Genomic DNA, 25,788 nt, shown 5'->3' on the forward strand with positions numbered 1-25,788 from the left:
CTTTAACACACAACAGACTACACATACAAAATACACAATAGATTTAAATATCAATTTATCTCTTATTTACAATGCATAATACATTCTTTATAATTAATATAGTTATTTATTGACTAATTAATACATATTTACTACGAAATTACAAATATTCACCTATTAATTATTAATTAACAATACATTAATTAGCAATAACAACAAATAAAATACAATAATAAATTATTTATATTTACTATATTTAACTAACTAATCAATATTAATTAATAATAATTAAAAATAAATAAAATATATCATTATTTCTTTTATTTTAATTACATCCCACCCTATTCCCCTATAAACCCACAACTCACTACACATAAAAATTCACATAATTAATTTAATTATGAATTAATCACTTAATAAAATTACATCACCAATTAATTACTAATTAACAATTAATTAATTAACTATAACAATAAATAAATATTATTAATAAACTAATTATAATGTATATAATTAACCAAATGATAAAACAATTTTACAATTAATAATTAATTAACAATTAATTGATCTATTCATCAAATTAATTATCAATTATTAATTAATTACCAATTAATTAATCATAAATACCAATTAAACAATACATATTAATTCATTAATTATAATTACATTACTTCCCACCCTATTCCCCTATAAACCCACAACCCACTACACATAAAAATTCACATAATTAATGTAATTATCAATTAATCACTTAATAAAATTAAATCACCAATGAATTACTAATTAACAATTAATTAATTAACAATAACAATAAATAAATATTAATAATAAACTAATTATAATGTATATAATGAACCAATTAATAAAATAATTTTACAATTAATAATTACTTAACAATTAATTAATCAATTAATTAACAATTATTAATTAATTACCAAATAATTAATCATAAATACCAATTAAACAATACATATTAATTCATTAATTATAATTACATTACTTCCCACCCTATTCCCCTATAAACCCACAACCCGCTCTGATACTAAAACGCTAAATTAAATTTAAAATAATTAATAATCTCTAAACATTTATTTTTAAATGTATTAAAATACATTACAATAATCTTTAACAGACAAATAAAATACATATTAAATGACATTACACTAAATAAATATCGATATTATTGACATCGAAATTTTTACTTACGATATTACTTACATCGATATTAATTACTTCGATATTATTAACTTCGATATTACTTACCTTGCGATCGATATTCTGTCCGTCGATATTCTTGACTTCGATATTCTGTACCTACGATATTAAAAACACGATATTATTGTAGGTCGAAATTTAAAACTCAATATTTTGGCTAAACACCATTTAAACTGCAATGACAATCTCAATACAAATGTATCTTGACCAACCCTTAATTGATTTATTCAAACACTTTTAGAACTAAATTGGCCACACAGGGTTATGATCACTGGCAAGATACCATTGATTTAAAATCACTTTGGGTTACTAAGCTGTGGCAGGTTCAAGGTACTGAAGCTTTGCATCGTGTCTGCCTGATCCCGAGTACCAAATCAAATTTTATTTTTAAATTATACAGTATACCAAACCACTGGAATTGACTTGGCAACTGCAAAAAATGTGAATATCCCATCCATTCCATCATTAGCGGAATATGACAATTGGCGCCCTCAAACAAATTATACGATCAATGTATTACAGTCTTTGTTTTGAAATGACACTTTCAATGTATCTGAAAGTGATTCATCTGGATGGTTGGTGTGGCAAACAAATTCAAATGCAAGTCAACTACACTTTTATAATGTAACACCTGGTTTCACATAGACTAGACCGGATCCTTGTTATCCACATTTACATTTGGTTACCACATACTTGGTGGGTAAATTGTGCCAACAATGTTTGGAACATTCCACTTTGTCGTCAGTAAAACAAACCCTGTCACTCATGTCGAGCGACATCAATTTGGCTGATTTTATCTTAGGACCTAGGATTCCTAGATCTAAGAGGTTTATCTATGCAGCGTACAATGGCGTTTGGAAACTTTCACAGATTGAGGCAGCGCTTCACCTGCGCCAGATTGATCAAGCCAATTTAGAAAAAGTCCTTGCCGTGGTCGACAATAGCATCAATACACTTTCTTCATGCATTTATATCTTGCATAATATTGTTTCATCTGTTATTGATATTGTTCAGGTTGATGTATCTGTGTTATATCATGGTCAAAATCAATTAGAGGATTAGTTATGCAGTTTGCCTGGACGTTACAGACTCTCAAAATGGGAAAAGTCCCTTGAGATTCCCTTTATTACTGGCGCTAGCTAGTGGAATCCTGCTTCTTCTGTTACTGCTGTGAAATGGCTGCTCATCTTGTGGTAATGCACAAACCAGGCCAATTGCAACTGTACCGTGATCAAATGCAAGAAGTTTTTGGATGCTTGCCATTAGCAACGCTTGGCGTGAGTTATGGATTAACTTTCCGCTTTGCCTACTTCACATGTGTGCAACCTGTATTCCACTATCTACGGTGCCCCTTCTATTGGGCTGTGGATTTATGCCTCTCCAATACGTCATGTCCTGTCCCGATTTTAACCAGTTAATGGGTCCCTTAGAGGCCCATGAGCAGGCTTATTCTGGGAATGGCCGTATGGCGTGTGCTGCTGCACTTGGAGTCTTGGCTAAATGGGAAATCTGTGCGACTGTGCAGACCCTTTTGCAACAGAGTTTCATCGAATATCCCGCAAGTTGTCCAGTTATGCTCTTGGAAGCATCAGATTATGAGGAGCAAGTTTGTTCCTTCAACCTACTTGATTGGATGACATCCCTTTTTTCAGCTAACGATGGGGATGACCTTTTGGAAGGAATTGCATTCTTAAGTTCACGTACTTGGATTTACCACCTCCTTCATGATACCATTTTCCCGGAGACTACACTCTTTTGAAAGTTGTAAGAAAGTGTCATCTTTTTTGCATGGTATGCCCCCCACCTTTTGCTGAATTGCTGATGTACTTTGACTGAGTGTGCCCTGGCCTCCTGCCAATCAGGTGCCCAGGGTCTTTGTTCCTTCCCTAAAACTGCATGACAACCTAAACCCAATTGGCATCTCTGGCCACAGGTCAGCCCCTGGTAAATTGTACCATAGGTACCCAGGGCATTGTAACCAGAGAAGGCCCCTAAGGGCTGCAGCACTTATTGTGCCACCCTTAGAGTCCCTGTACCCTTACACACACACACTGCCTTTGCAGGGTGAGTGTCTGGGTGCTGGACTAAACAGAGAGTCGACAGGGCACATATCCCTGTGTGCCCTGCCCACAACACACACTGCCTTGGCATACCTCAGCCACCCCTCTAGCTGGGTGCCCTATGCCAGTGGTGTGGGCACAGGTGCATGAGCCATGTGCCCCTACAGTACCCGGGTCCATTCCTGGGCACTGTAAGTGCAGTGCTAACATTTAAGAGTATATGGTGCTGGGAGATCGTCAACACGAACTCCACAGCACCATGATGGCTGCACTGAAGACTGAGAAGTTTGATATCAAACTTCTCAGCACATTAAACCCGCACTGATGCCAGTGTGGGATTTAATGTACAATGCACGACAGAGGGCATCTTAGAGATGCCCCCTGAACCTAGCCTACAATTCACATCTTGTCTGAGGGGCTGCCTAGGCTGCCACACAGCAGACATGTTGCTGGACCCACTGGGTAGAGAGCCATCCGCTCTCCTGGGCCTGCAACAATGCACATCCTGGGTGAGGTGCTAGGTCTCCTCTCCCAGGATGGGCAGGGGAAGCTTCAAAGGCATTCTGCCTTTGTGAGCTTCTCCAGGCCACTTGCTGTACTCAGCAACTGGCCCCTACCGGTTCTGACCCCCACTCTGGCGGGAAGACTGGCCGGAAACCCCAAGGAAGGAATGGGGGGTGTCATCCTCAGCCAACCCCACCCCTCAGGTGGGGGAGGCAAGGTGAAACACATCTTGAAGATGGGAAGCCCTGCCCAATCAGGACTAGGCTCCTGCCCCCCTCCAACAGCAGAGTGGCAGGATAGGGGGTGTACCCACCCCAGGGCAGGGACCCATTGGTCCCTGCCCTCTACCTACCCGTAACGCTCCTAAATCTAGTATTTAGGGGCACCCTGAACCTTCCTTCCCTAGATCCAGATTCCGAAACAGCAAAGAAGATCATGAAGAAAGAAGACCTGCCGTGCAGCTGCTAAAAAGAGGAAGACACCAACTGCTTTGACCCCAGACCTACCGGCCTGTCGACCCTCGAACCTGCTCCTGCTAAATCCCGGCATCTCCCATGGCCAGCAACCTCACAAACCCCGGAGGACCTGGCTACCTTGTGACTCTAAGCATCTGGGACTCCCACGAGCAGGGGTACTGCTCAAAGCAAGTAACTGACCCCTGGCATCAGCCCGGAACCGCGAACCCTGCACACTCTGTACCCACCAAGCCTGGCCTGTGCCGGAGTGGACAAAGACCCCACAGACGTCCCCCCAGTGACTGTGACCCCGAATCCGGCACCCAAGGACCCACCTCGACGCTCCTGATGATGCCTGCAGCCTCAGAACCAGGGACCCCCCCAACCGTGATCAACAGAGGGTAAGATTTCCCGACACCAAAAGGCACCCCTGCACCCGGCGCCCTGCAGACCCCTGTGCCAAACTCCTGGGTACCTACCTATCCTCCAACTACCCAACTTACCTCTCAAAGTGATGGTCGCACCTGAAGAATCTTCGTCCCCGAGCTTGCAGCCTTTGTTTGTGCTTGAGCTTCTCTATTGCAATCCATTGAGCGCACGACGGCTCAAAAGCACCCTGCACTCAGCCGCCCGAGTGCCCCTGGCAATGCAACTTCTACACCTATCTACTTCCCCATTTGCCCTGAGCAAGTGACCAGGAGCCCAGCTCCCACAGCCACGTGGCCTGCTAGCCAGCAGCCACCAACCAAGGGCCCCCTGCCTTCCGTAGGATAACATTGGGCCTAACTCACTCTGCACCCGGCTGCCCCTGTGCCGCTGAGGGTGTAACAACTGTACTTACCTGACCCTGGGAGACCCCTGAGTCTATGCCCAAAACGTTAACTCTGCCAGTCGAGTACTTACCCAAAAGCTGATAACTCACTTTTCTTCCATAGGGTAACATTGGCTGGTTTCACTTGAAAATTCTTCTAAGTGTGGTGTTTCTAAACTTTAAAATATTCACCTAAAATCAACAGAGTAACGAAAATGGAAATACTCACCTGCTATTAGGAGAGATCCAGTGCTGGATCTTGCTGGCTAGCACTGACCCTGAAAAGTAATTACAACCATACTTACCGTTAACTCAATTTTCTTCCATAGGAAACCATTGACTGTTTTTCTGTGAAATTTCTTGTTGATTTTTGCAAACTACAAATATTCTTTAAAATCGTACCAACTGTGAAAATATAATTACTTACCTGTTTTAGATAGATGTCCCAGTGCTGAGCCTAGGTGCCCAGCACTGGATTACAAAAGTAACGAGAACATACTTTACCGGTAACTTGAACTTTCTCCCATGGGAAACCATTGACTGTTTTTCTGTGAAACTTCTGTGGTGTCGATTTTGCAAACTTACAAATATTCGTTAAAAATCGCCTGTATAACCTAAAAGCATTCTATCAACTGCTTACAGGTGGTATACTAGTGCTGGATCCAGGATCCAACACTGAACCCGAAAAAGTAACAATAACCCCACTTACCTGCTAAGTGAATTTCCTCCCATAGGATAACATTGGTGATTTGATTAGAAAAAGTTTCTAAGTGTACTTTTAAAATACCAAAATATTGCTTAAAAATCACAACAGTAACTAAAACACATTTACTCACCTGTTTCCAAGAACTGTCCCAGGACTGAATCTAGAATCCAGTCCTGGAGTTAGAAAAGTAATCCTAAAAGTAATCAATTGTGGTTAACCTAAAATTCCCTTTGAGCTCAATGTATTATTGTGTTTAAAATTGTGTTGCCTATTGCAACAAACTGTAACTGTTGCATTCAAAAGTCAATTGCCTATTACAAAGTATTTAAATAAAGCATCTCATTCTGAGAAAGTATATTTTGATACCTATTGTTGGTTCTAAAGTAAAACAACCATATATTTTTACAGTATATACAGAGCCACTTTCCTATAAAAGTCACAAAAAACATATATTTTTTCTTACTCTATTCTCTTGGTTTTTGAATTTTTCCAATGTAGTTTTTTCAAATGCCTTTGAACTCTGCTTGGCTTTTGAACTCTGTTTTGGTCCTTTGTTTATGTACGATGACCATACCAAGGGGAGGGTGTTATATGGCCATTAGGGTAATTGTCGACATTGCTAAGTTAGCATGAGCTTTGCTGCCATGATGCTGCTTTTACGCACGTTACTACATAACTTTATTTTGCAAGACTTTGTTTATGCCTTTTACATGAGAACTGTCTGCCTTTCACATTCTCTGTTAAGTTTAGTCTAAACACCATGTTCAAGGTCGATAAACAATGCCCCTTGTTATTCTGTTCTGGCAGTCCTTTTTTTAAAATTTTGTTGTCCTCATCTCACCAGTAAGCTTCTGCGGATCTTACAAAGCTGATGTTTCGATCTATGCGCCCTTCAGCTTTCCGCACTTGCTTAGGTCACCCAGACCGGCTCTTTTTCGACAGGAGCTTGGTATAATCATAGGACTGATTATAAAGTGCTGCCAAATGTTTATCAGGCTCCCCTCTATTCCATCCTGATCTAAGCGCGCCATAGCAAAAACAGCTTTAAGCCAATCATCACTCTTCGGGGGTATAGGATCTTTCCATTTCTTGTAGACCTCTCTCCGGGCTAATATCACAAAGTATAACAACCACCCCCTATGAGTCTGTGATAAATTATGGCTAAGCAATCCGTCAACACCAAAAAGCACTAGAGACAAATTGCCTTTTATGCTTACTTTAAAAGTGCTACAAATAGTGTCTCCCACCCTCTTCCAAAAGTTTCTTAAATCGGAACATTAAAAAAAGATGTGGATATCATTGGCATTGGGAGTCGTGTATCTAGGGCATTTAGGAGTAGGTCGTGGAGCGAACTTTACTATCTTGGCTGGTGTGTAATATAGCCTATTGATGACAAAGAAGTGGTTCTTTTTCAGGCTTGCTGGTTTGATGAATTTATATAGTATGTTCAGAGAAGGCTCGAACAGGGCATCTATAAAGGGCTCAAGGGGAGTTTGCTTCCACACCGTTATTAAAATCCGACAAATCCAAGGATTCTTAAAATATGAAGCTTTATTCCAGCACGGCTACATGCATCCATATTAGTTGAAGGACAGATACAACTGCCTCAACCAAGTGGAATGCTACATCAAGAAAGTTCTGAAAGAACTTAGAACCCCAAGCAAAGATACACATGTCGCATGCATTTAAAGACACAAAACCTAAATGTCAAAACAGCATTTAAACTATAACACGGAATGTAACACATCCCCCATATTAAAGAAAGCAATAAACAGAATTATACAAAATCATCACGCCAAGCAGGAGCATTTCTGATACGTGTATCAGACTTAACCCTTGAGGCCACAGATTCATAAGTGCGTCCATTTATTTGATCATCATACCTATGGACACCATCCTTATGTGTGACTTCACCAGAAGACAATTGGACAGGACATTTAGCAACTCTCCTAGTATTCCAAACTTTCCCATCTTGCGTCAATACGCTATTTTTGAAGATTTCCTTTATTTTTATTGGCCTGCCATATTTGTTTACACCTTTACCTAAAATGCCCGGCCTCAATATTCTTACCCAATCTCCAGGTCTGAAAGAATGTTCCCTGGTTTTCCATTTGTTATCATACCACAACTTTGTTTTGTTTTGCTTACATTCTACTCTCTTTGCAGTAACGTGCACACCTTCATCACTTTCAAACAAATTTTTACACTTTCCTCTGAACCACCAAGGACAAACACTCGAAGCAGGATTTCTACCCTTCAGTAGTTTGAACGGACTGATTTCCGTCGTAGAGTGTGGCGTGATGCGGTAAACCCACAACTGTTCTCTAACCACACTTAACCAATCTCCCTTTTGTTTTATAGCCTCCATGACGAAACCCTTAAGAACACGGTTAAAACGTTCAACTTGGCCATTCTCATGTGGTTCATACAATGAGGTCAGCTTGTGAGTTATATTACAAGCCTTAAGAAAACTCTCCATTTCATTCGAAATAAGTTGCACTCCATTGTCCGAAATCAAAGTAGAAGGACACCCTTCTCTTGAAAAAATCTCCTTGAAGAAATTTATAACCGCATTGGTATTCGCTTGTGGGACAAATTTTACTTCAGGCCACTTAGAATGGTAATCAATAATAACCAACGCAAAACGGGAATTTTCAGGTAACATATTAAAAGGACCTGAAATATCAAAGGCCACCTTTTGCCACGGTTCAGTAGGCCAATCTACCATTTTTAGAGGTGGTACCTGTGTTCTTAGCATTTTATCACTGGAACAACAGTCCTGACATTCCCTAACAATCCGATCAATAAATCTGTCCATTCCAGGCCACCAAAAGTATGTTCTAAATCCTGCTTCGAGTGTTTGTCCTTGGTGGTTCAGAGGAAAGTGTAAAAATTTGTTTGAAAGTGATGAAGGTGTGCACGTTACTGCAAAGAGAGTAGAATGTAAGCAGACTGATGGTTGCTATGCCAACCCCCCAAAATGGCCGCTGTGCGTTACACGTACTCACGTTAGCGCGATGATGTCAAGCGCTAAAGTCAACAATGCTCATTCCCGTCGTAGGAAGGATTCCAAGCAGTCGAAGGTTGAATTACGAGAATTCTTTAACAGGTGAGAGTGTGTTAGCGGAGAATTTCAAAAAATGCCAATACTCTACTATGTAGAGTCTAAACTCACCGCTACCACCTTGGTTGACTTCCGAAAAATGCACAATTTTGGACACGTCACACACCGCACAAATGCGACCAGATCACGATCATCAGAATAGACGAGGCTCTGCTTTTCCTTACGATGAAAATAGTATCTCCGTTACAAAATACTCCTCGTGGGTTACACTCCGCTCCCGTGCTGCTTGAAGGCAGGAGTAATAGTCGTCGCCAATATTAAAATCCGACAAATCCAAGGATTCTTAAAATATGAAGCTTTATTCCAGCACGGCTACATGCATCCATATTAGTTGAAGGACAGATACAACTGCCTCAACCAAGTGGAATGCTACATCAAGAAAGTTCTGAAAGAACTTAGAACCCCAAGCAAAGATACACATGTCGCATGCATTTAAAGACACAAAACCTAAATGTCAAAACAGCATTTAAACTATAACACGGAATGTAACAACCGTGCATTGTAATGGGATTTCCAGGTCTTCAGCATCCTAAAACTTATTGTACCACAAAGATATCTCCTTCTTAATTGTGCGCACTGATTGAAGAGGTAACTCAATTTCCCAGTTTCCTCTAACATCTTCCTTTTCAGCTTCAAACCAGGATACAAATTGTAGATACTTGAACTGGGAGAACCCAGTGCCGATCTTGGCCCTTAACAACTCCCATGGGTAAATCCCCTCTGCATATAATAAGTCAGACCAGATGTTTATGCCCGCCCTCTTAATGGGTACAGCCAAACTATCCCTAAGACATAGGGGTGTGCCGGGCGAATCCCAAATCGGTGCAAGATCTGAATAATAACCGATTCCCCATCTACGTCTCACTTTATACCATGTTTCCAAGGCTGCCCTAAGGACCTTCAGGCGTACTCGCTTGAAGAACCTCGGGGCCCCAAAATATATAAAAAGCCCTCACTGCCACCTCCACCCTCAATTGAAGCCATTTCACCAAGCAACCTTCCCCATGCTGAGTCGTCTGGTTTTAAGAGTAACATCCGGATGCCTTTAAGTTGGAATGCAACCGAATACCAGCCAATGTCCGGAAGAGCCAGACCCCCTTTATTAAGCCTTCGCCTCAGCTTCTTCCAGGATAGCCTCACTCCCTTATCGCCCCAAATAAAGCTCCCAATCTTACCCTGAACCTTACTTATGCTCTTACTAGGGGACCCCAAGGGAATCGCATTAAACAAGAAAGTCAATTTAGGGAGAATAACCATCTTAACCTAGTTTACTTTCCCATATATTGTCAGGGGAAGATTCCTCCATCTACTAAAGAGGCAATCTATTTCCTTAATGATTTTATTCAAATTCATCAGGGGACTTTTATCCAAATCTTTGACGATATATATACCCAAGTACCTTCCCATTGGTCAATGTTCCAACACATCACCTCAGTTTTTGAGGTGTTGGCCAAATAGCCTGAAAGAGAGTAAAATTCAAACAACAGGTCTTCCGCCCGAGGGATTGCCACCTCAGGGTTGTTGGTATATAGGATTAAGTCATCATTGTACAAAGCTAATTTACAAGTATATTTTTGAGACTTAAACGGGGGGATTAAGTGGTCTAATCTAATGGCTTGCACTAATGGCTCTATGTAGATATTCAACAGGAGGGGGGAAATAGGGCAACCCTGTCGAGTTCCTCTCAGGATGTTAAAACTATAGGTCAACATGCCGTTTAAAAGGATCCTGGCAGAGGCCCCTTGATAGCAGTTCCTCAAAGTTTGAATAAAGGTGGGGCCAAAGCCCATTAACTCTAATACCTCCCAGAGGTGGATGTATGACGTTACAACGCACACTTTTACAACGCATGCACTTACAACGCATTTTTTACAACGCATAATCCATTACAACGCATGACATTACAACGCATGACACTACAACGCATTTTTAAAAAATACCTTTACAACGCATTGCCATTACAACGCATACTACCTTTACAACGCATACCATTACAACGCATTATATTAAATTACATTTAAGGTAAGTATTAGATAGTATAGGGGCAAAAATTACTATTCTAACTCCAGGGGGTGCAACAGTAGGGTAAGTGTTGGATAGTATAGGGTTAAAAATTACTATTCTAACTCCAGGGGGTGCATCAGTAGGGTAAGTGTTGGATAGTATAGGGGTAAAAATTACTATTCTAACTCCAGGGGGTGCATCAGTAGGGTAAGTGTTGGATAGTATAGGGGTAAAAATTACTATTCTAACTCCAGGGGGTGCAACAGTAGGGTAAGTGTTGGATAGTATAGGGGTAAAAATTACTATTCTAACTCCAGGGGGTGCATCAGTAGGGTAAGTGTTGGATAGTATAGGGGTAAAAATTACTATTCTAACTCCAGGGGGTGCATCAGTAGGGTAAGTGTTGGATAGTATAGGGGTAAAAATTACTATTCTAACTCCAGGGGGTGCATCAGTAGGGTAAGTGTTGGATAGTATAGGGGTAAAAATTACTATTCTAACTCCAGGGGGTGCATCAGTAGGGTAAGTGTTGGATAGTATAGGGGTAAAAATTACTATTCTAACTCCAGGGGGTGCATCAGTAGGGTAAGTGTTGGATAGTATAGGGGTAAAAATTACTATTCTAACTCCAGGGGGTGCATCAGTAGGGTAAGTGTTGGATAGTATAGGGGTAAAAATTACTATTCTAACTCCAGGGGGTGCAACAGTAGGGTAAGTGTTGGATAGTGTAGTGTAATATTATGCGTTGTAATGGTATGCATTGTAATGGTAGTATGCGTTGTAATGGAATGCGTTGTAAAGGTAGTTTTTAAAAATGCGTTGTAGTGTCATGCGTTGTAATGTCATGCGTTGTAATGGATTATGCGTTGTAAAAAATGCATTGTAATGGTAGTGCGTTGTAAAAGTTGCGTTGTAAAGGTTGTTCCCCCCCAGAGGTACATCCAGCAGACCCTGTCAAACGCCTTGGCTGCATCTAAGGCCACTATGGCCAACGGGTCAGATCTTCTAATGGCCAAGTCAATATTGCCTATTAACAATTGTTTCTGTTCCTGGATGAACCTTCCTGTTATAAAGCCCTTCTGGTCAATATGGACCAGGTTTGGGACCACTTTAGCCAATCTTCCCGCCAAAATACCCATAAAGATCTTATAGTCGGCATTCAGCAGGGAGATTGCACAATAAGAGTTGGCTTTTAAAGGATCCTTTCCAGGCTTTAAAATCAATACAATAGTAGCCTCCTTCCAGGATTTAGGGACTTTACCTATAAGACAGTATACTGAGTCGAAAGTAATGCTTAGTGCTGGGGTCAATTCCTCTGATAGGAGTTTATAAACTTCATTGGGGAGTGCATCCATACCTGATGCCTTTTAATTTTTACATTTTTTATTTGACCTTTAATCTCTTCGAGAGTAATAGGAGCATCTAAGATGTCACGACACTCTTCTGTGAGAGTTGGTAGAGATTTACTCCTCAACCATGTTTGTATATGACCAAAGGACGGGGCCAAATCTTAAATGTCTGAAAACAGGGAAAGCAGTCAGGTTTGCATATCCTCAACATCGCCTGACTTATCCCCACTGCTGTTTATTATCAGTTCATTTATATTATTCTTAGAGCTGTCAACTCTTGCTTTCCAGGCCAATAGGGCGCCAGCTTTCTCCCCATACTCGAAATTTTGCATGCTCTTAGTGAGCCACTGTGCCTTACACTTTTGGTCTAATTAACCCCTGTACTCTTGCCTGCCACAATCTAGGTTTCCCTGGATTTGTGTCAGTTTTCCTGGATTCCCATAGCTAAATCTATTCCTTTCATTCTCTAAGTGGAGAATTCTCTCCTCAATATCATGGAGCACCCGGGCCTCGGCTCTATTCTTAGAAGATATAAGGCCATGGAGCCTGCCCCTCAGGTTAGCCTTAAAGGCATCTCAAATAAAGTCCATGGTCATTTAAAGAGAAAAATTATAGGGAGGATAGCTTAATTGCCTGAATAATTTCAGGGTCCAGAAGCATAGCTCTATTAAGTGTCCATCTAGAATGTAGCTTATACTCTTTACTGAGATAAGAAAAAAGCACTGGGGCGTGGTTGGAGAGGTGACTTGGTAGAACTGAAATCTCTGACAGTCCTCCCAAAGTAGACCTATCTGTTAAAATGTAGTCAATCCTAGATGAGTGACTGTGCTTTTTACTATGGAATGTAAACCCCTGAATGTCTCCCCTCTTAGCCCTCCAGACATCTACCAGTTCCAAGTCATGCAACATATTGCTCATAACGCGACAAACTCGGGGTGCTCCTACATAGTAACTTTGATTGGACCTATCTTTTAGTGGATCTAAAAGGACATTAAAGTCGCCACCTACGATTAGGGGGGTTGCCGTAATTAATTTTGATTGTACCTTGCAAATATATGTCAAATCATTAACATTAGGGCCATAGAACGAAGCACAGACAAGCTCCACACCTCCAAAATCCAGCTGCGCTATTACCCACCTGGTCTGATCCGTATGCACAGATTTAATGGAACAAGAGACCCCATGCTTGATCAAAACTGCAACAACTCTACTTTTAATCATCTGTTATACAGTAACATTTCATCCAGGAAACTTTGGAAAAGGTAGAGCGACTTTCTAGAAAACTTAAGTGTGTTTCCTGTATAATAAAGATCTGGGCTGGGGAGAGTTCTAAGTATTTCAGAATTAATCTTTGCCTGTGGGGGCATCTTAATCCATTAACATTCCAAGAGATAAATGTGACCTTGCTATCTTTTAATGAAGTTCCTGCCATTCAGTTTCCGGACCACTTATGCCAAAAAGACGGACCTCCCATAGAATTAGTTGAGATTAGTTTTTTTTATTTTTCCCACTGCTCCCCACCCGATGTGCCCCTCCCTCCCTCTTTCCCTCCCCTCCCCCCGTGACCCCCCACCATGAGAAAACCTCCCTTCCAATAGGCTGAGCCTATTTGGTCTCCACTCCCTCCGGCATTTGGAGAATACATCTAACCTAAGGTTGTGCTGTCATGGATTCCCTTTACATCAGCGACTCCACTCTCTACCATCCAATTATTTTTTGATTTTTACTATAAGAGCCTCTGCCTCCTCAATTGTACGAATCTGGTGCATATGATTATTCCACATTACACGCAAAACTGCAGGAAACTTTAACTGAGTATTAGCCCCCATTTTGTTTAGCTCCTCGAGCCTCTTCCCCAGCTCCCACTGTCTCGTTGTGGTTATATGTGAGATGTCAGATCTTATAGAAAAAGAAAACAGACTTGGACATCCTGAAGTTATTGTGTCTTACTTGAGAGCTGAAGATAGAATCAGCTCCTTTACAGAATATGACAAAAAATTAACCAAGAATTTTCCTGGGTTTTTGCCTGGCTGGAATCCTCTTGAAGGGATCGCGATGCACCCTTTGTATTTCACATGCGAGATGCACATCTGGTGAATTCTTCAAGAGAGTCCCTTTTAATAAGGAAATCACAATCCCTTTTATATCTGATCCCTCCAGAGTTTCAGGTACATTCAGGAGTCTTAAATTGTTCTTCCTTGAGTGGTTTTCCAGACATTCGAGATCTTCCTTAAGTTCTTTATTCTGGACCAATATTTTAGCAATTTCCACTGAGGTAGTAGACATAGTTTCTTTAATTTTAGGAATTTCCAACTCAATTGCTTCTGTTCTTAACGTGACATCATCTAATCTCTTAGCCAACACTTCGCAAGAGGCATGTATGGCTGCCTGATTTACGTCTGAAACCAAGAATCCACTAGCCAACCCGGCTTGATTCGTCTCGGAGACAGTGAATCTGCTCGTCATTTCGTCCTTTAGGGCGAGTAGTATGTCTATCAAGGAACGTGTCGTGGGGTCTGTAGTCTCATGGTCATCTATGGGTTTCAGGGCACCCTGTGGTGCTTCCACGTAGTCATGGGTTGCCAGAACAGAATATCTATTCGAGAGGCTCACTGCGGGATGTATATCTGGAGCATCATTAAAACCTACTTCTGATTCTTCTAAGAGATTGATTACTTTGCCCCTCCTGGGCACTACACTCTCCCTCAGGCGCTCCTTCAAGCGCTATACTTATTTTCTTCTGAGTATTACTTAAGCTCACCACTGGTAGACTCAGAGAGCTCTGTACAGTTGCCCAAGGACGTTCTTGACCCCTACTCTTTGCGGGATCACATACAGAAGTGGTTAGGGCAGTTGAGGTAGACATAACTTTATAGTACGTTTTCAGTGAGGGAGTAATTTTCACTTTTTGGGGTGATGTCTTCTTGCTTTTACCTCTGCCTTTCCTCTTACCAGCCTCTACCCCTTTAAGACAGCTCCGTCGTCCTTCGTGACCGCTCTCTGCTTACATTGTTTTACTGATGTTTTTACTTCAGAGATGCGAGGGGAGACATGTGGAGGAAAAATAGGCTTAGTGATATCGACGTTATTGGAGGTATGCGCTACTCTTGCCCGCAAAGTATATCTATTTATTTGGGGTGGTGAGACTTCCACTGTCGCTGTCTCACTTATCCCCCTTGTCTCCTTACAGTTAAAAAAAACTCCTCTGTATGTAGCTTAGAGATTATAACAGCAGTCTCACTGAGGGGATGCACATTGTCATTAGCGTTCCCAGACAGAAAAAGGTGCCTCTTACCTTCATCCTCACTAACTTCTTTGCGGGGGATATCGCATGACCCAGGCTCCCTACCTGGGCATCAGATTCTGCCTTCCACTCCACTCGGACCCCACAGCTCGAGTTCACACCAGCACAAGTGCTGGCTCTGCCTCCGATGAGCTGGAGCTGAGACTGAGCCAGATCCCGCCTCCGGCACCTCTGTGCAGCCTCCTCTTAACACTAGCCGCTGGCCACGCTGTCGTCCCCGCAGGCATCCCAGCCCGCATCCGCGGGGCACAAAGAAGGAAGCTCGTTCCACATAACCTCCAATGGTACGTGCTCAGAAGTTTTTTACAGTTTTGATATTTTACAGGTGTAAAGAGGGGGGGTAACCTAATCTCGATGAAAAAGTGATGGAATCCTTGCAGCGAGACCCATTAAGAACCTGTTATCAACCCCGGGGGAGCGGACCGCAGCCGTTTAGCTGGTGGCCGCCATGTTCCTCCCAAGCATGAGCACCCTCCTCTCCCACATTGAACAATCTTCTGGGCCAGTTCTGGGCAGTCCTTAGCACCTAGACAAAACATATTTAACACAGCTGCACTGCTGAAGACTCGTGCTTTGATATTACAGGGATGCATGGTGTTCAAAGTAGTATAGATCAATTTATATGGTCAAATATCTAGAGTGAAAAATGGGTAAAAAAGAAAACCTATTTATTTCTGAAATGGACAACAGATATGGATGATAGGAACAGTGATTATTTGCACATCTCTGAATCTGTTGGCACAGAGGCTAGAACGTTATTCAGAGGGAATTTTTCTAAATGTCTTCTTTCTTCCACACTGGCTTAAATTTGGAAGGTAGAAAGTCCAATAGGTAATAACAGATGTCAATAGTTAATAAAAATGGTGCCTCACTTGTGTGAATTTGAATTTGAATTTTTAAAAATTTATAGAGCGCACGTTCACTATGCAGTTTCTTGGCGCTAGAGGGATTTCTGGGCGGGGAAGGGCCCGGGAGGCTAGGGGGCTAGGGACTAAAAGCTTGCTGGAACAATAGGGTCTTAAGGGCCTTGCGGAACTCCATATAGGAGGGGGAGAGTCGGATGGTGAGCGGGAGGGTGTTCCAGAAAGTGGGCGCGAGGACCGAGAATTTCTGGCGTCCCGATCTTTGTTTCTTGAAACGGGGAATGACAAGTAGGGATTTAGTGGATGAGCGTAAGTCTCTAGAAGGGCAGTAATTGGTGATAGCAGAGTTGATAAAAGCAGGAGCTATACCTGCCCGAGCTTGAAAAGTAAGGCAACCAAGTTTGAAAAGGGCCCGTTGTTTGATGGGAAGCCAATGAAGGGCAGTGAGGAGGGGAGAGGAGTGGTGAGATTTGGATAGGCCATGTACCAGGCGGGCTGCCTGGTTCTGCACCAGTTGAAGGCGTTGAAGTGCATAGGCGGGAGCACCATTATAAATAATGTTTCCGTAATCGATCTTAGATAAGACCATGGCCATTACAATCAATTTGAGTGCAGAGAGAGAGAAAAACCGGGATACTTTCCTAATGATACGCAAGGAGAAGAAACAAGAAGAAACAACAGAACTAATGTGGGAATGAAGTGTCAAATGATAATTGAGTGTGATACCAAGGGTCTTAACTGAATAAGAAGGGGTGGGAGGTAAACCAAGAGAGGGGGGCCAAAATGAGGGAGTCCAAGGGTTACCACTGCCGCCAGTCAGTACCAGCTCTGTTTTATCCGGGTTGAGTTTGAGGTGGTTCGCATTCATCCAATCCCGGATAAACAGCATGACGGACTGGAAGCTAGTGATACCTAATGAGGGGAAATTAAAAATAAGTTGGAGGTCATCGGCATAGTTGTAGACTGTGACCTCCATTTGTTGCAGTGCAAAAATAAGGGGGAAAATGTAAAGGTTAAGTAAAAGGGGGGAAAGAGAGGAGCCCTGAGGGACACCGCAATGCACTCTACGAGGCGGGGCAGAGAATTCAGCCAGATGGACAGCCTGGGTGCGGTCTGCCAGGAAGGAGCCTATCCAGGCCAGCACCTGTCTCCCTATGCCCGCCGCCCTGACACGGGACAAGAGGATGGAATGGTCCACCGTGTCAAAAGCGGCGGACAGATCCAGGAGGACAAGGGCCTGGGGGGTGTTGGTATCAAGCCCCTCCCTGAGTTGGTCCATGACCGAAATGATCACCTTCTCAGTGGAGTGGCGGGGGCGAAAGCCCGCCTGGCAGGGTGCAAGGTAGTTACTGTCCTCTATGAAGGAGCTGAGCGCCTGGGTGACATGGGACTCAGCTACCTTTCCCAGATAAGGGAGAAGGGATATAGGGCGGTAGTTTGCCCGGGAAGCAGGGTCCGTTCCGGGTTTTTTTAATATGGGGAGGATTATGGCAGTCTTGAAGGGGGCAGGGACAAGGCCATGAGTGAGACAATCATTCAGGAGAGTGAGGACAGGGAATGGGCACTCAGCAAAAATCTGACGGAGAGTGCGTGCCGGACAGATGTCAGCTGGAGAGCCCGACTTGACATGCCTAAGTAGGGGAGACAGAGTTTCTCTAGTCAGTGCGGGAATAGAGGTGAGGGACAAATTATTACCAGATGGTTGGGGGTGGGTGAAAGTGGGCGAAGGGGAGGGAATGTTGGCTTTAATGTAAACTATTTTTTCGATGAAAAACTCGTTAAGCGAGTCGCATAGGGCCTGAGAGGGGGGGATCTTGGGCAGAGTTCTGTCCGATGATGCCAGCTCGTGGACGGTGGCAAAAATCTCGCGTGGCTGGCTTTCTGCAGCTAGAATACGCCCCGAAAAATATTCTGTCTTGGCTGCCAAGATGGCTTGTTTATATTCGCTAAATGTAGTAACATAGTGTAGCCTCCGGGTCGGGCAGTATGCTCTTCTCCATGCTCGTTCAGCCTGCCGTACCTCCAGTTTCTTGGCTTTAAGGCCAGGGCTGACCCACTTATTGGCATTGTGGGTGCGGTTGATGGTGATCCGCTTCAGAGGGGCCACTAGGTCGCAGGCTTTGGCAAGCCAGCGATCTAGGATGGTAGTCTGAAGGTGTGGAGTCGAGCCCGATAAATCCGGGCAGGTGGCAGTTAACGAGTTGCACAAGGATGGAATGTCGACTCGATTCCAATTCCTTGCCCAGATGTTATTGGGGAAGGAAGGTGTTATTTTATGGCTCAGATCCAGGGAGAAGGTGAGCACGGAGTGGTCAGACCATGGACTGGGCGAGATAGTTGGAGCGGAAGTCGGGATGTTTAATGTCCATATCTGATCGAGGATGTGGCCCCGGGTGTGGGTAGGACCATGAACGTGCTGAGTGAAGTTGAGACTGAGAAGAAGTTGAGTAAAAGTTTTGGATATGGTATCCTCGGCGGGGTCAGTGGGCCAGAAATTAAAATCTCCCAGAACGAGGACTGCTAGGGTGGCCAGTAAGTCCTGGAAGGCAGAGAGAAAGCCGGGGGATGGCTGGGGTGGCCGGTATGTTAATACACAGGTGATTGGGATCTTAAAAGAGGTAGAGCGTACTACGAGGCAATCAGCTGCTGGTATCGTGGGCGAAGCGAGTGGCTGAAAATGAAGTCCATTGCGGGCAATCAAAGCTACCCCGCCGCCCGCTCTCTCCTCCAGTCGATCTGCACGGAGCATAGATTAGTGGGGCGGAAGGGCCGTCAGGATGCTCGGCAAGGAGTCAGGCCGGTACCATGTTTCAGTTAAAAACAGTAGGTCTGGAGAGTTAGAATCTAAGAGATCAAATATTTCGGTCTGGTGCTTGACAGCTGACCTCGTGTTCAGAAGGAGGGCGGCAGTGGGGAGAGGGGGGGGGACGAGCGTATCAGATTTGGGCGAGGCAATTCCAAGATCTTGGACGTGAGACAATGTTACAGAGTTTAGAGGCCAATCTTTGTTGAGGGAGCACAGTTGTTCAGTAGTATATGTTAAGAAACGCGCATAGTGATGTGCCCCTTGCCCCGGTCGGCCGCGGACGGGCGCTGACGGGCTTGCCTTAGGCGCGCCTTTGGCGCGCTGACGGCGCGCCCGCTGCGCTCATCCGCTGCGCGTACGAGGTATGCACATAATTATAGGGAAAAAGAAGGGCGTGGCCTCGCAGCCGTGGGCGTGTCCTGTGGGCCAGTGGGGAATGGCGGCGGGTGTATACTCAAGCCTCGGCAGCGCTAAGGTCCGCTGCACGAAGAGCTGCAACAGCTGGTATCAAGGGGAATGCCAAGAAGGAAGGGAGCAAGTAGGTTAAAAACGACAATACAGTTTCCAAATTTTAAAAAATTCACAAGCTTTTTCTCCCGGCTTTCCGCCTCAGGAGCAAGGGCCTAGTGCCCGTGAGAGGTCCAATACACGACATGGATACATAAAAATTTGCACTAAAAACAAACCCTTTTTTTTGCAATGTTGGTTTTAGGCCCTAACTCAGCTGGCACCTAAGGAAACCTAGCAAAACTGCACATTTTTTAAAACTAGACAGCCAGTGGAAGATCAGGGTAGGGTGACATTTGTGGCTTTTGTCAAGTTGTATTACTCAGACCCCCTTGCAAACCTCAAACGAAGACTAATAGAACTAATATTTTCTTAAAATATCTGTGATGGAAAGTCCTGGAATCTGTGTGGAATCACAGTTTTTCTCCAATCATTGCTTTATGCCAAGTCTCCTAATAAAATCGGTTCCTTACTTTTGTGGGTAGGCCTACTGCCTGCAACTGGAAAGGCGCCCAAAAAGTAACATCGACACATCACAATTTTACACTGAAAACTGACCTGTTATTTTCAAAGTTGGTAGCAAAACACTTTAGTTTTCTAGCTCAGATAGCACCTAGAGAAATCCAGAAAACGTACACATTTTTTAAAATTAGACACTCAGGTGAATCCAGGGTGGGATGGCGTATGTGGCTCTCACCAGTGTTGGAGCAAGGACTCGTTGAAAAGAGACTTGCTCGGAAGCAATCCTCTCCTTTAACTCACTAACAAGTATTAAAAACTGTTGTGTGTAAAACTAATATATCAAAACAACAATGTCTCAACCAGTAATCATTTATAAGGACCATTAAACAGTATGCTTTAATCAAATCAAGGGAAGGAAAAAACAAACAAGGTAGACCAAAGAAATTAGAATTGGCAGTATGTTATTTGCAGGTAGTTAAACAGCACTACATTACAAATATATTGAAGTAACCAAACATAACCAAATGTGCACTGGTCGTGTTAGTGACAGTGAACGGCGCAGTGACACAAATGATGTGGACAGCGTGAGATGGTAAACAACAATAAAGTACAGAGAAACTATAAGGGGTCAAAATTATATACAATTCAAATAAATATAAATACAATTTCAATATTAGTTACAAATGACCCTATGAAGGCCACGATTAACGCTGTTAAGTCAACGACTTTGGTTACACTTTTCTTAAGTAGTGCTGGTAACGCAGAATGTAAGAGTCGCTGTTCAAGAAAACGGTCAATAGAAACCACTTTGGCAACTGCTTTTGGTATGGCGGAGGGATAAACCAATTTGGACCTTTTATTACAGCAGAGGGGTAAACAAATTCAAACCACAATGTTCCTTGGACCTGGACATTAATAATTGCTGAGGCACGCACGGTTCTTTTGTAACAAGGGGATTGTGAGCCCAAACAAAGGGGAAGAACTGTTTAACAGTTTGTGATCAGGCGAGCGGCACTAAATGCCGACCATGAACTGGGTAGTCAGCACAACAAATCAAACTACGGATGAGAGTTAATCTCCAACAACGAATGAAGCTTCATTCATTGTTGTAGATTAACTCCCGCCCGTAGTTTGATTTGTTGTGCTGACTACCCGGTAGTCAGCACAACCAATCAAACTACGGGCAAGAGTTAATCTCCAACAATGAATGAAACGTCATTTGTTGTTGGAGATTAATTCTCGCCCGTAGAGGGGGAATTCCTAATCCGCCACCGAAAACTCCTGCTTCCTTTATGATGATGGAAAGAGGATATCATACTTGTGTGTGGTTGGAGAATTGGATAGAATATACAAAAGGTGATGGACTTCTAGCTTCCCCAGAAACTTGTATTTTTAATGGGAGAATTCTTCAGAATTTGAGAATGAGAATTAATGATTTGGAACCAAGACCTAGGTTAACTCAATATGACGCTTTAGAAGAGTGGGAGACTGAGTCATTTGAACGAGAGAAATGAAGAGGTGGAAGATATAAAGGATTTTTCCCCAGATATTTGCATGAATCCCGAGAAGGTCAGATGAAGCAATGGAGAAGAGCTATGGTATCGGAAGGATTACCCCCAGTGTTAATGGCTGAGGAACAGTCAGGGAGCAAGTGTAAGGAGAAACCAAAACACATGAATGTGACAGGATATGGTGAATCAGATGATGAATTGTTGGAGGATATTTTACCTAAAACCCTCCACCGTATCAAGAAGGACCCAGTAGAGTCACCCCAAGAGTACCGGTAATGGGAACACCTTTATGTCCCAAAAATTTTACATGACACATCAGTCAATAGGGTGCCACAAGATAAAGAGAGAGAGGTCTTAAATAAAACTAGGGAGGAAATAGTACAGAAAATAAGTCACTTGAATTTAAATACTGAAGCATTGACAGTACCAGTGACTATAGGTCCTGTTATCCTGTTATATGGAGATAAAATGAGTTGCCCAAAACCTCAAGCAGTAACAATTCCTTTGAGTAATCCCAGAAAAGAATTAATAATATCCGATGATCAGGCCAGTGAGTGCCATTCAGTCATTTCATTAATGGACCTTCCAATAACAGAACCTGTAATTGAAACACCAAAAAGAGCCACACCTGGAAGTTAGAAAGAAAAGGAATCAATGGTACGTTTAGGAACTAGAAATATGACAGCAGTCACTCCAGAAGATTTAGAAAGGTGGGCGCAGGGAATAGAAAAACAAAGCTCAACAACAAAGATTTTAGACATTTACAGATTGAAAGTACACTTGGAAGAGATGATATCTGGAAATGTGGGAGTAGAAAGGATGAATCTTTATAATGATGAAGAGTTGTTGTGTATATGCAGGAGTATAACCATAAATGCAAGGCTGTTCCATGAGAGTTTGAGAGAGCTTGCTTCAGAGATTGGAGTGGATATAGGGAACATTATTACAGAAACCATATTGAGTGGAGTTTACTGACAAGGGTTTGGAGAATATGAATGTGTCTGGTAAAATACCACAGATAAAAGAGTTAATTAACATTTTGCAGAAGTGGGGAGACATTGATAAGTGGCGGACTAGGTGTACAAGGAAAAAGGAGGATGCACAAGCAAAGGGAACATCATCAGCATACATGCTAAAAGATTCAGAAAAAGCAGAGAGATTGTGTCCCATGAGAGAAGTTCCTGGTGGTGGTTATGTTCAGAATGATCAAGTGGCGAATGGTGGTAGAGTAAGAAATCGAGTGAAAAGAGAGGAAACAAAGAAGAAGTTTCCTTGTCATGCTTGCGGAAATCTTGGACATTGGAGGAACGAGTGTAAGAGCATTCAGAATAATAATGGGCCAAATCAAAATTTAAATCCACAGATGCAGAATGAAGTGGTTATGAATCAGCTGCAGCAGGTAGTTACTCCACAGTAGCAGGTGCCACCAGCTCCTATGCCATACTTTGTGAACCCTCAGAAATACAATGCAAGCGCCGGATTTCAAGGAGAAAGTGGTAAGACAAATTCTGTGGTTACACAATATTTTTTACAGAATGATGATGAACAAATGGATTACGTGCAATGATGATGCCTGAGGGGGAGGAAGAGGAATTCGTGCTTGGCCATCTTTGCCGGTAGATCAGTCAGGGCCATTTATTGATTGGAAAGTGGAAGGCAGTGCTATCACTTTTCTGGATACTGGTGCTACCCGATGAGATGTATTCCCTGATGACTGAAAATAAATTACCAGAAGAGTTGAAAACAACAGTGAATCCAGAAGTGTGGGATTTTACAGGAAAAGATATTGGGCTAATGTCAAATGTTGATGCAGTGAAAGTGACAGTGAAAGAAGGTGCAGTTTATCCAAACACCCGACAATATAAAATGAGTCCAGAAATGAAAGCAGGAGTTGCTCCAGAAATTGACTGAATGATTAAACAAGGCATTTTAAAAGAAATAATGAGTAGTCCTTGTAATTCGCCAATAATGAGACTTAAAAATGTTGGTGGAAAATACAGGATAGTGCATGATTTGAGAAAGATCAACAAAATTGTAGTGCCTTGATGCCCAGTACTGCCAAATCCAGCAGTGGTCCTTCATCAGATATGCTGGACATCATATTTGACTCCTCCCTCACCATGACCCGACAGATCAACGCCGTGTCCTCCACATGCTTAAACAACCTCTGCATCCTCTGCAAGACCTTTAAATGGATCCCCCCAAGTCCAGACTGAGCTCAATATGTTAAAAACAAATTATATGTGCACAATCAATCTCTGAAGGGAGAGAGAGTATCGCTTGGGTTTAAAGTCATATAACAGTGTTGATAACTGCCCGCCCGTTCTGGCTATCAAAAGTGACAAAGCCGAACAAGGTGCTGGGTAACGGGCTATCCCAGCCCGCATTTGGCCATAAGACTTAGTAGAGTAGGTGTCATAGACTGCAGACAAGAATGCATCTGGTACTCCATGTACCAGATCCGGTGAAGCCAAGAACCCATCCATGCTCCCTATTTAACCCCTTGCATGCCCGCCCCTTTCCCCGCCCAGTGCCGCGCTTTGCATTAGCGGGCGGAGTTCATGACGAGCTGGACTCGTCATGGGCACAGCGCCACCGCAGCCCATGACGAGTCCAGCTCGTCATGGGCACTGAAGGGGTTAAGCGGCCCGTATAGCGTGTAAATTGCTCACACCTCACGACTGGAAGGCACCACTTTACCCATACTCATCCTTTCGTGAAGAAAACGTGATGGCCATGCGTCCAACATCTTGGAGGTATTCGCATAGAGCAGAGCATTGACAAGAATTGTAACATCCTTTGTGACTGGCAACTACACCCATACTATAAGGGTTTCAATAAAGGGTCACAGAATTGCGTCGGCCATCCTAAAAAGTTATTTACCCCATGAAAAGGAATATGTATACAAAGACGTCTACCATAAACATTAATATGTTTGCCAAGAGCACCTCCAAACCGGCCAATTTTACAGGAGTAAATGCATAACCTGGCACATAGGTCCATCTGCAAGAAAAGAACAGATATTTCAGAAACACAATTCAGGGAGGTGGAGTAAACAATGTTGGGGCCTATCATCAAAGACCCGCGCTAATTATCGATCAGCGCACTTAGCGCTAGGATATTTATCGCCGGGTAAAGTGGAATTTTATCGCTGAGATAGCGTGCGATTAGCAACGCTCATCTCAAAAGCGATAAAATTCCAAGCGCTAACTGCCATATCTGGGATTATCGCTGGAAATTCAGCGATAAATCTCACAAAGTTTGGCGATAGCTTGATGATGGGGCAAGGCATACTTAGCTATGATATCCACCTTACATAGGACATCATGGCTAAGTCAATCTTGAAGCAGGCGTAAGGAAAGCAGCTATAACAGAGGTTATCGCTACTTTGCTTGTCACTCTGCAGGTTAGCGTGCCCATTGATAATTGGAGAAATGTCACTTAGCGACATTTCTTCAGTTATGTCAGGGCAGGAACGCCCACTTTGCATCTCATTAGAGATGCAAAGCTAGGCGTTCAGTAAACAGACGATAATGCAAGGATTCACGCGATAGCGTGACCTTTCTGATTAGGCGATAAAATTATCGCTGCTTTTCGTCTGAAAACGGACGCAAAAGCGTCGATAATTTTATATCGCCTACTTGATGATATGCCCCGTCTTGCTTAGCATCTAATTGCTGCAGGCCTTAAGCCACTCCCACCAAGGTCATGGTGTGTCCCACTCGGAGTCAAGACATCGGATCTACAACCTCGTCAGCCATCTTTACGTGGGAGGTAATGCAAATGATATATTCATGTAAACTCCCAGATTGTGACTCTGAGATGCTGGTTTACTACTGTGAGCTGATATGTGTGTTTTGTACGTGTGGTGTCATTGAGACGGGGCAGAAGCCCATGTAAGCCGATAGCATAACGTTAATTTCTCATACTCTCTTGTGCAACTTACTGTAGAAGCACTGGCCTGTGTAACAATTACCATTCAATACCTACCTCTCACAGCAAAAAAAAAAGCATTCACGCCATACACAGTAATACAGTAATCATATTGTTTTTTGGAAGAAATTAAGATGGGTCGCTAGAGATCAAAAGACAGACTGAATGCATTTTCATTTAACTGACTCAGAAATG

At 42.9% G+C, this 25,788-nt stretch overlaps 1 protein-coding gene across 3 annotated transcripts in view; it reads left to right on the forward strand.

Annotated features, from left to right (window-relative positions):
- The window catches only part of LOC146809192 (uncharacterized), a 223,121-nt gene that overhangs the window by 67,319 nt on the left and 130,014 nt on the right, over positions 1-25,788 (forward strand). For 2 of the 3 annotated variants that reach the window (XM_085614304.1, XM_085614309.1), the window contains exon 2: positions 23,024-23,156. The exons of the other annotated variant lie outside the window; for it this stretch is intronic. In XM_085614304.1, the coding sequence (XP_085470430.1) occupies positions 23,127-23,156 (30 nt within the window). In that variant the 5' untranslated portion in view covers positions 23,024-23,126. The remainder of the gene's footprint in view (positions 1-23,023; positions 23,157-25,788) is intronic. 3 annotated transcript variants of the gene reach the window in all.

Source organism: Triturus cristatus, chromosome 7 (assembly GCF_964204655.1).
Source record: "Triturus cristatus chromosome 7, aTriCri1.1, whole genome shotgun sequence".
NCBI classification, from domain to species: domain Eukaryota; kingdom Metazoa; phylum Chordata; class Amphibia; order Caudata; family Salamandridae; genus Triturus; species Triturus cristatus.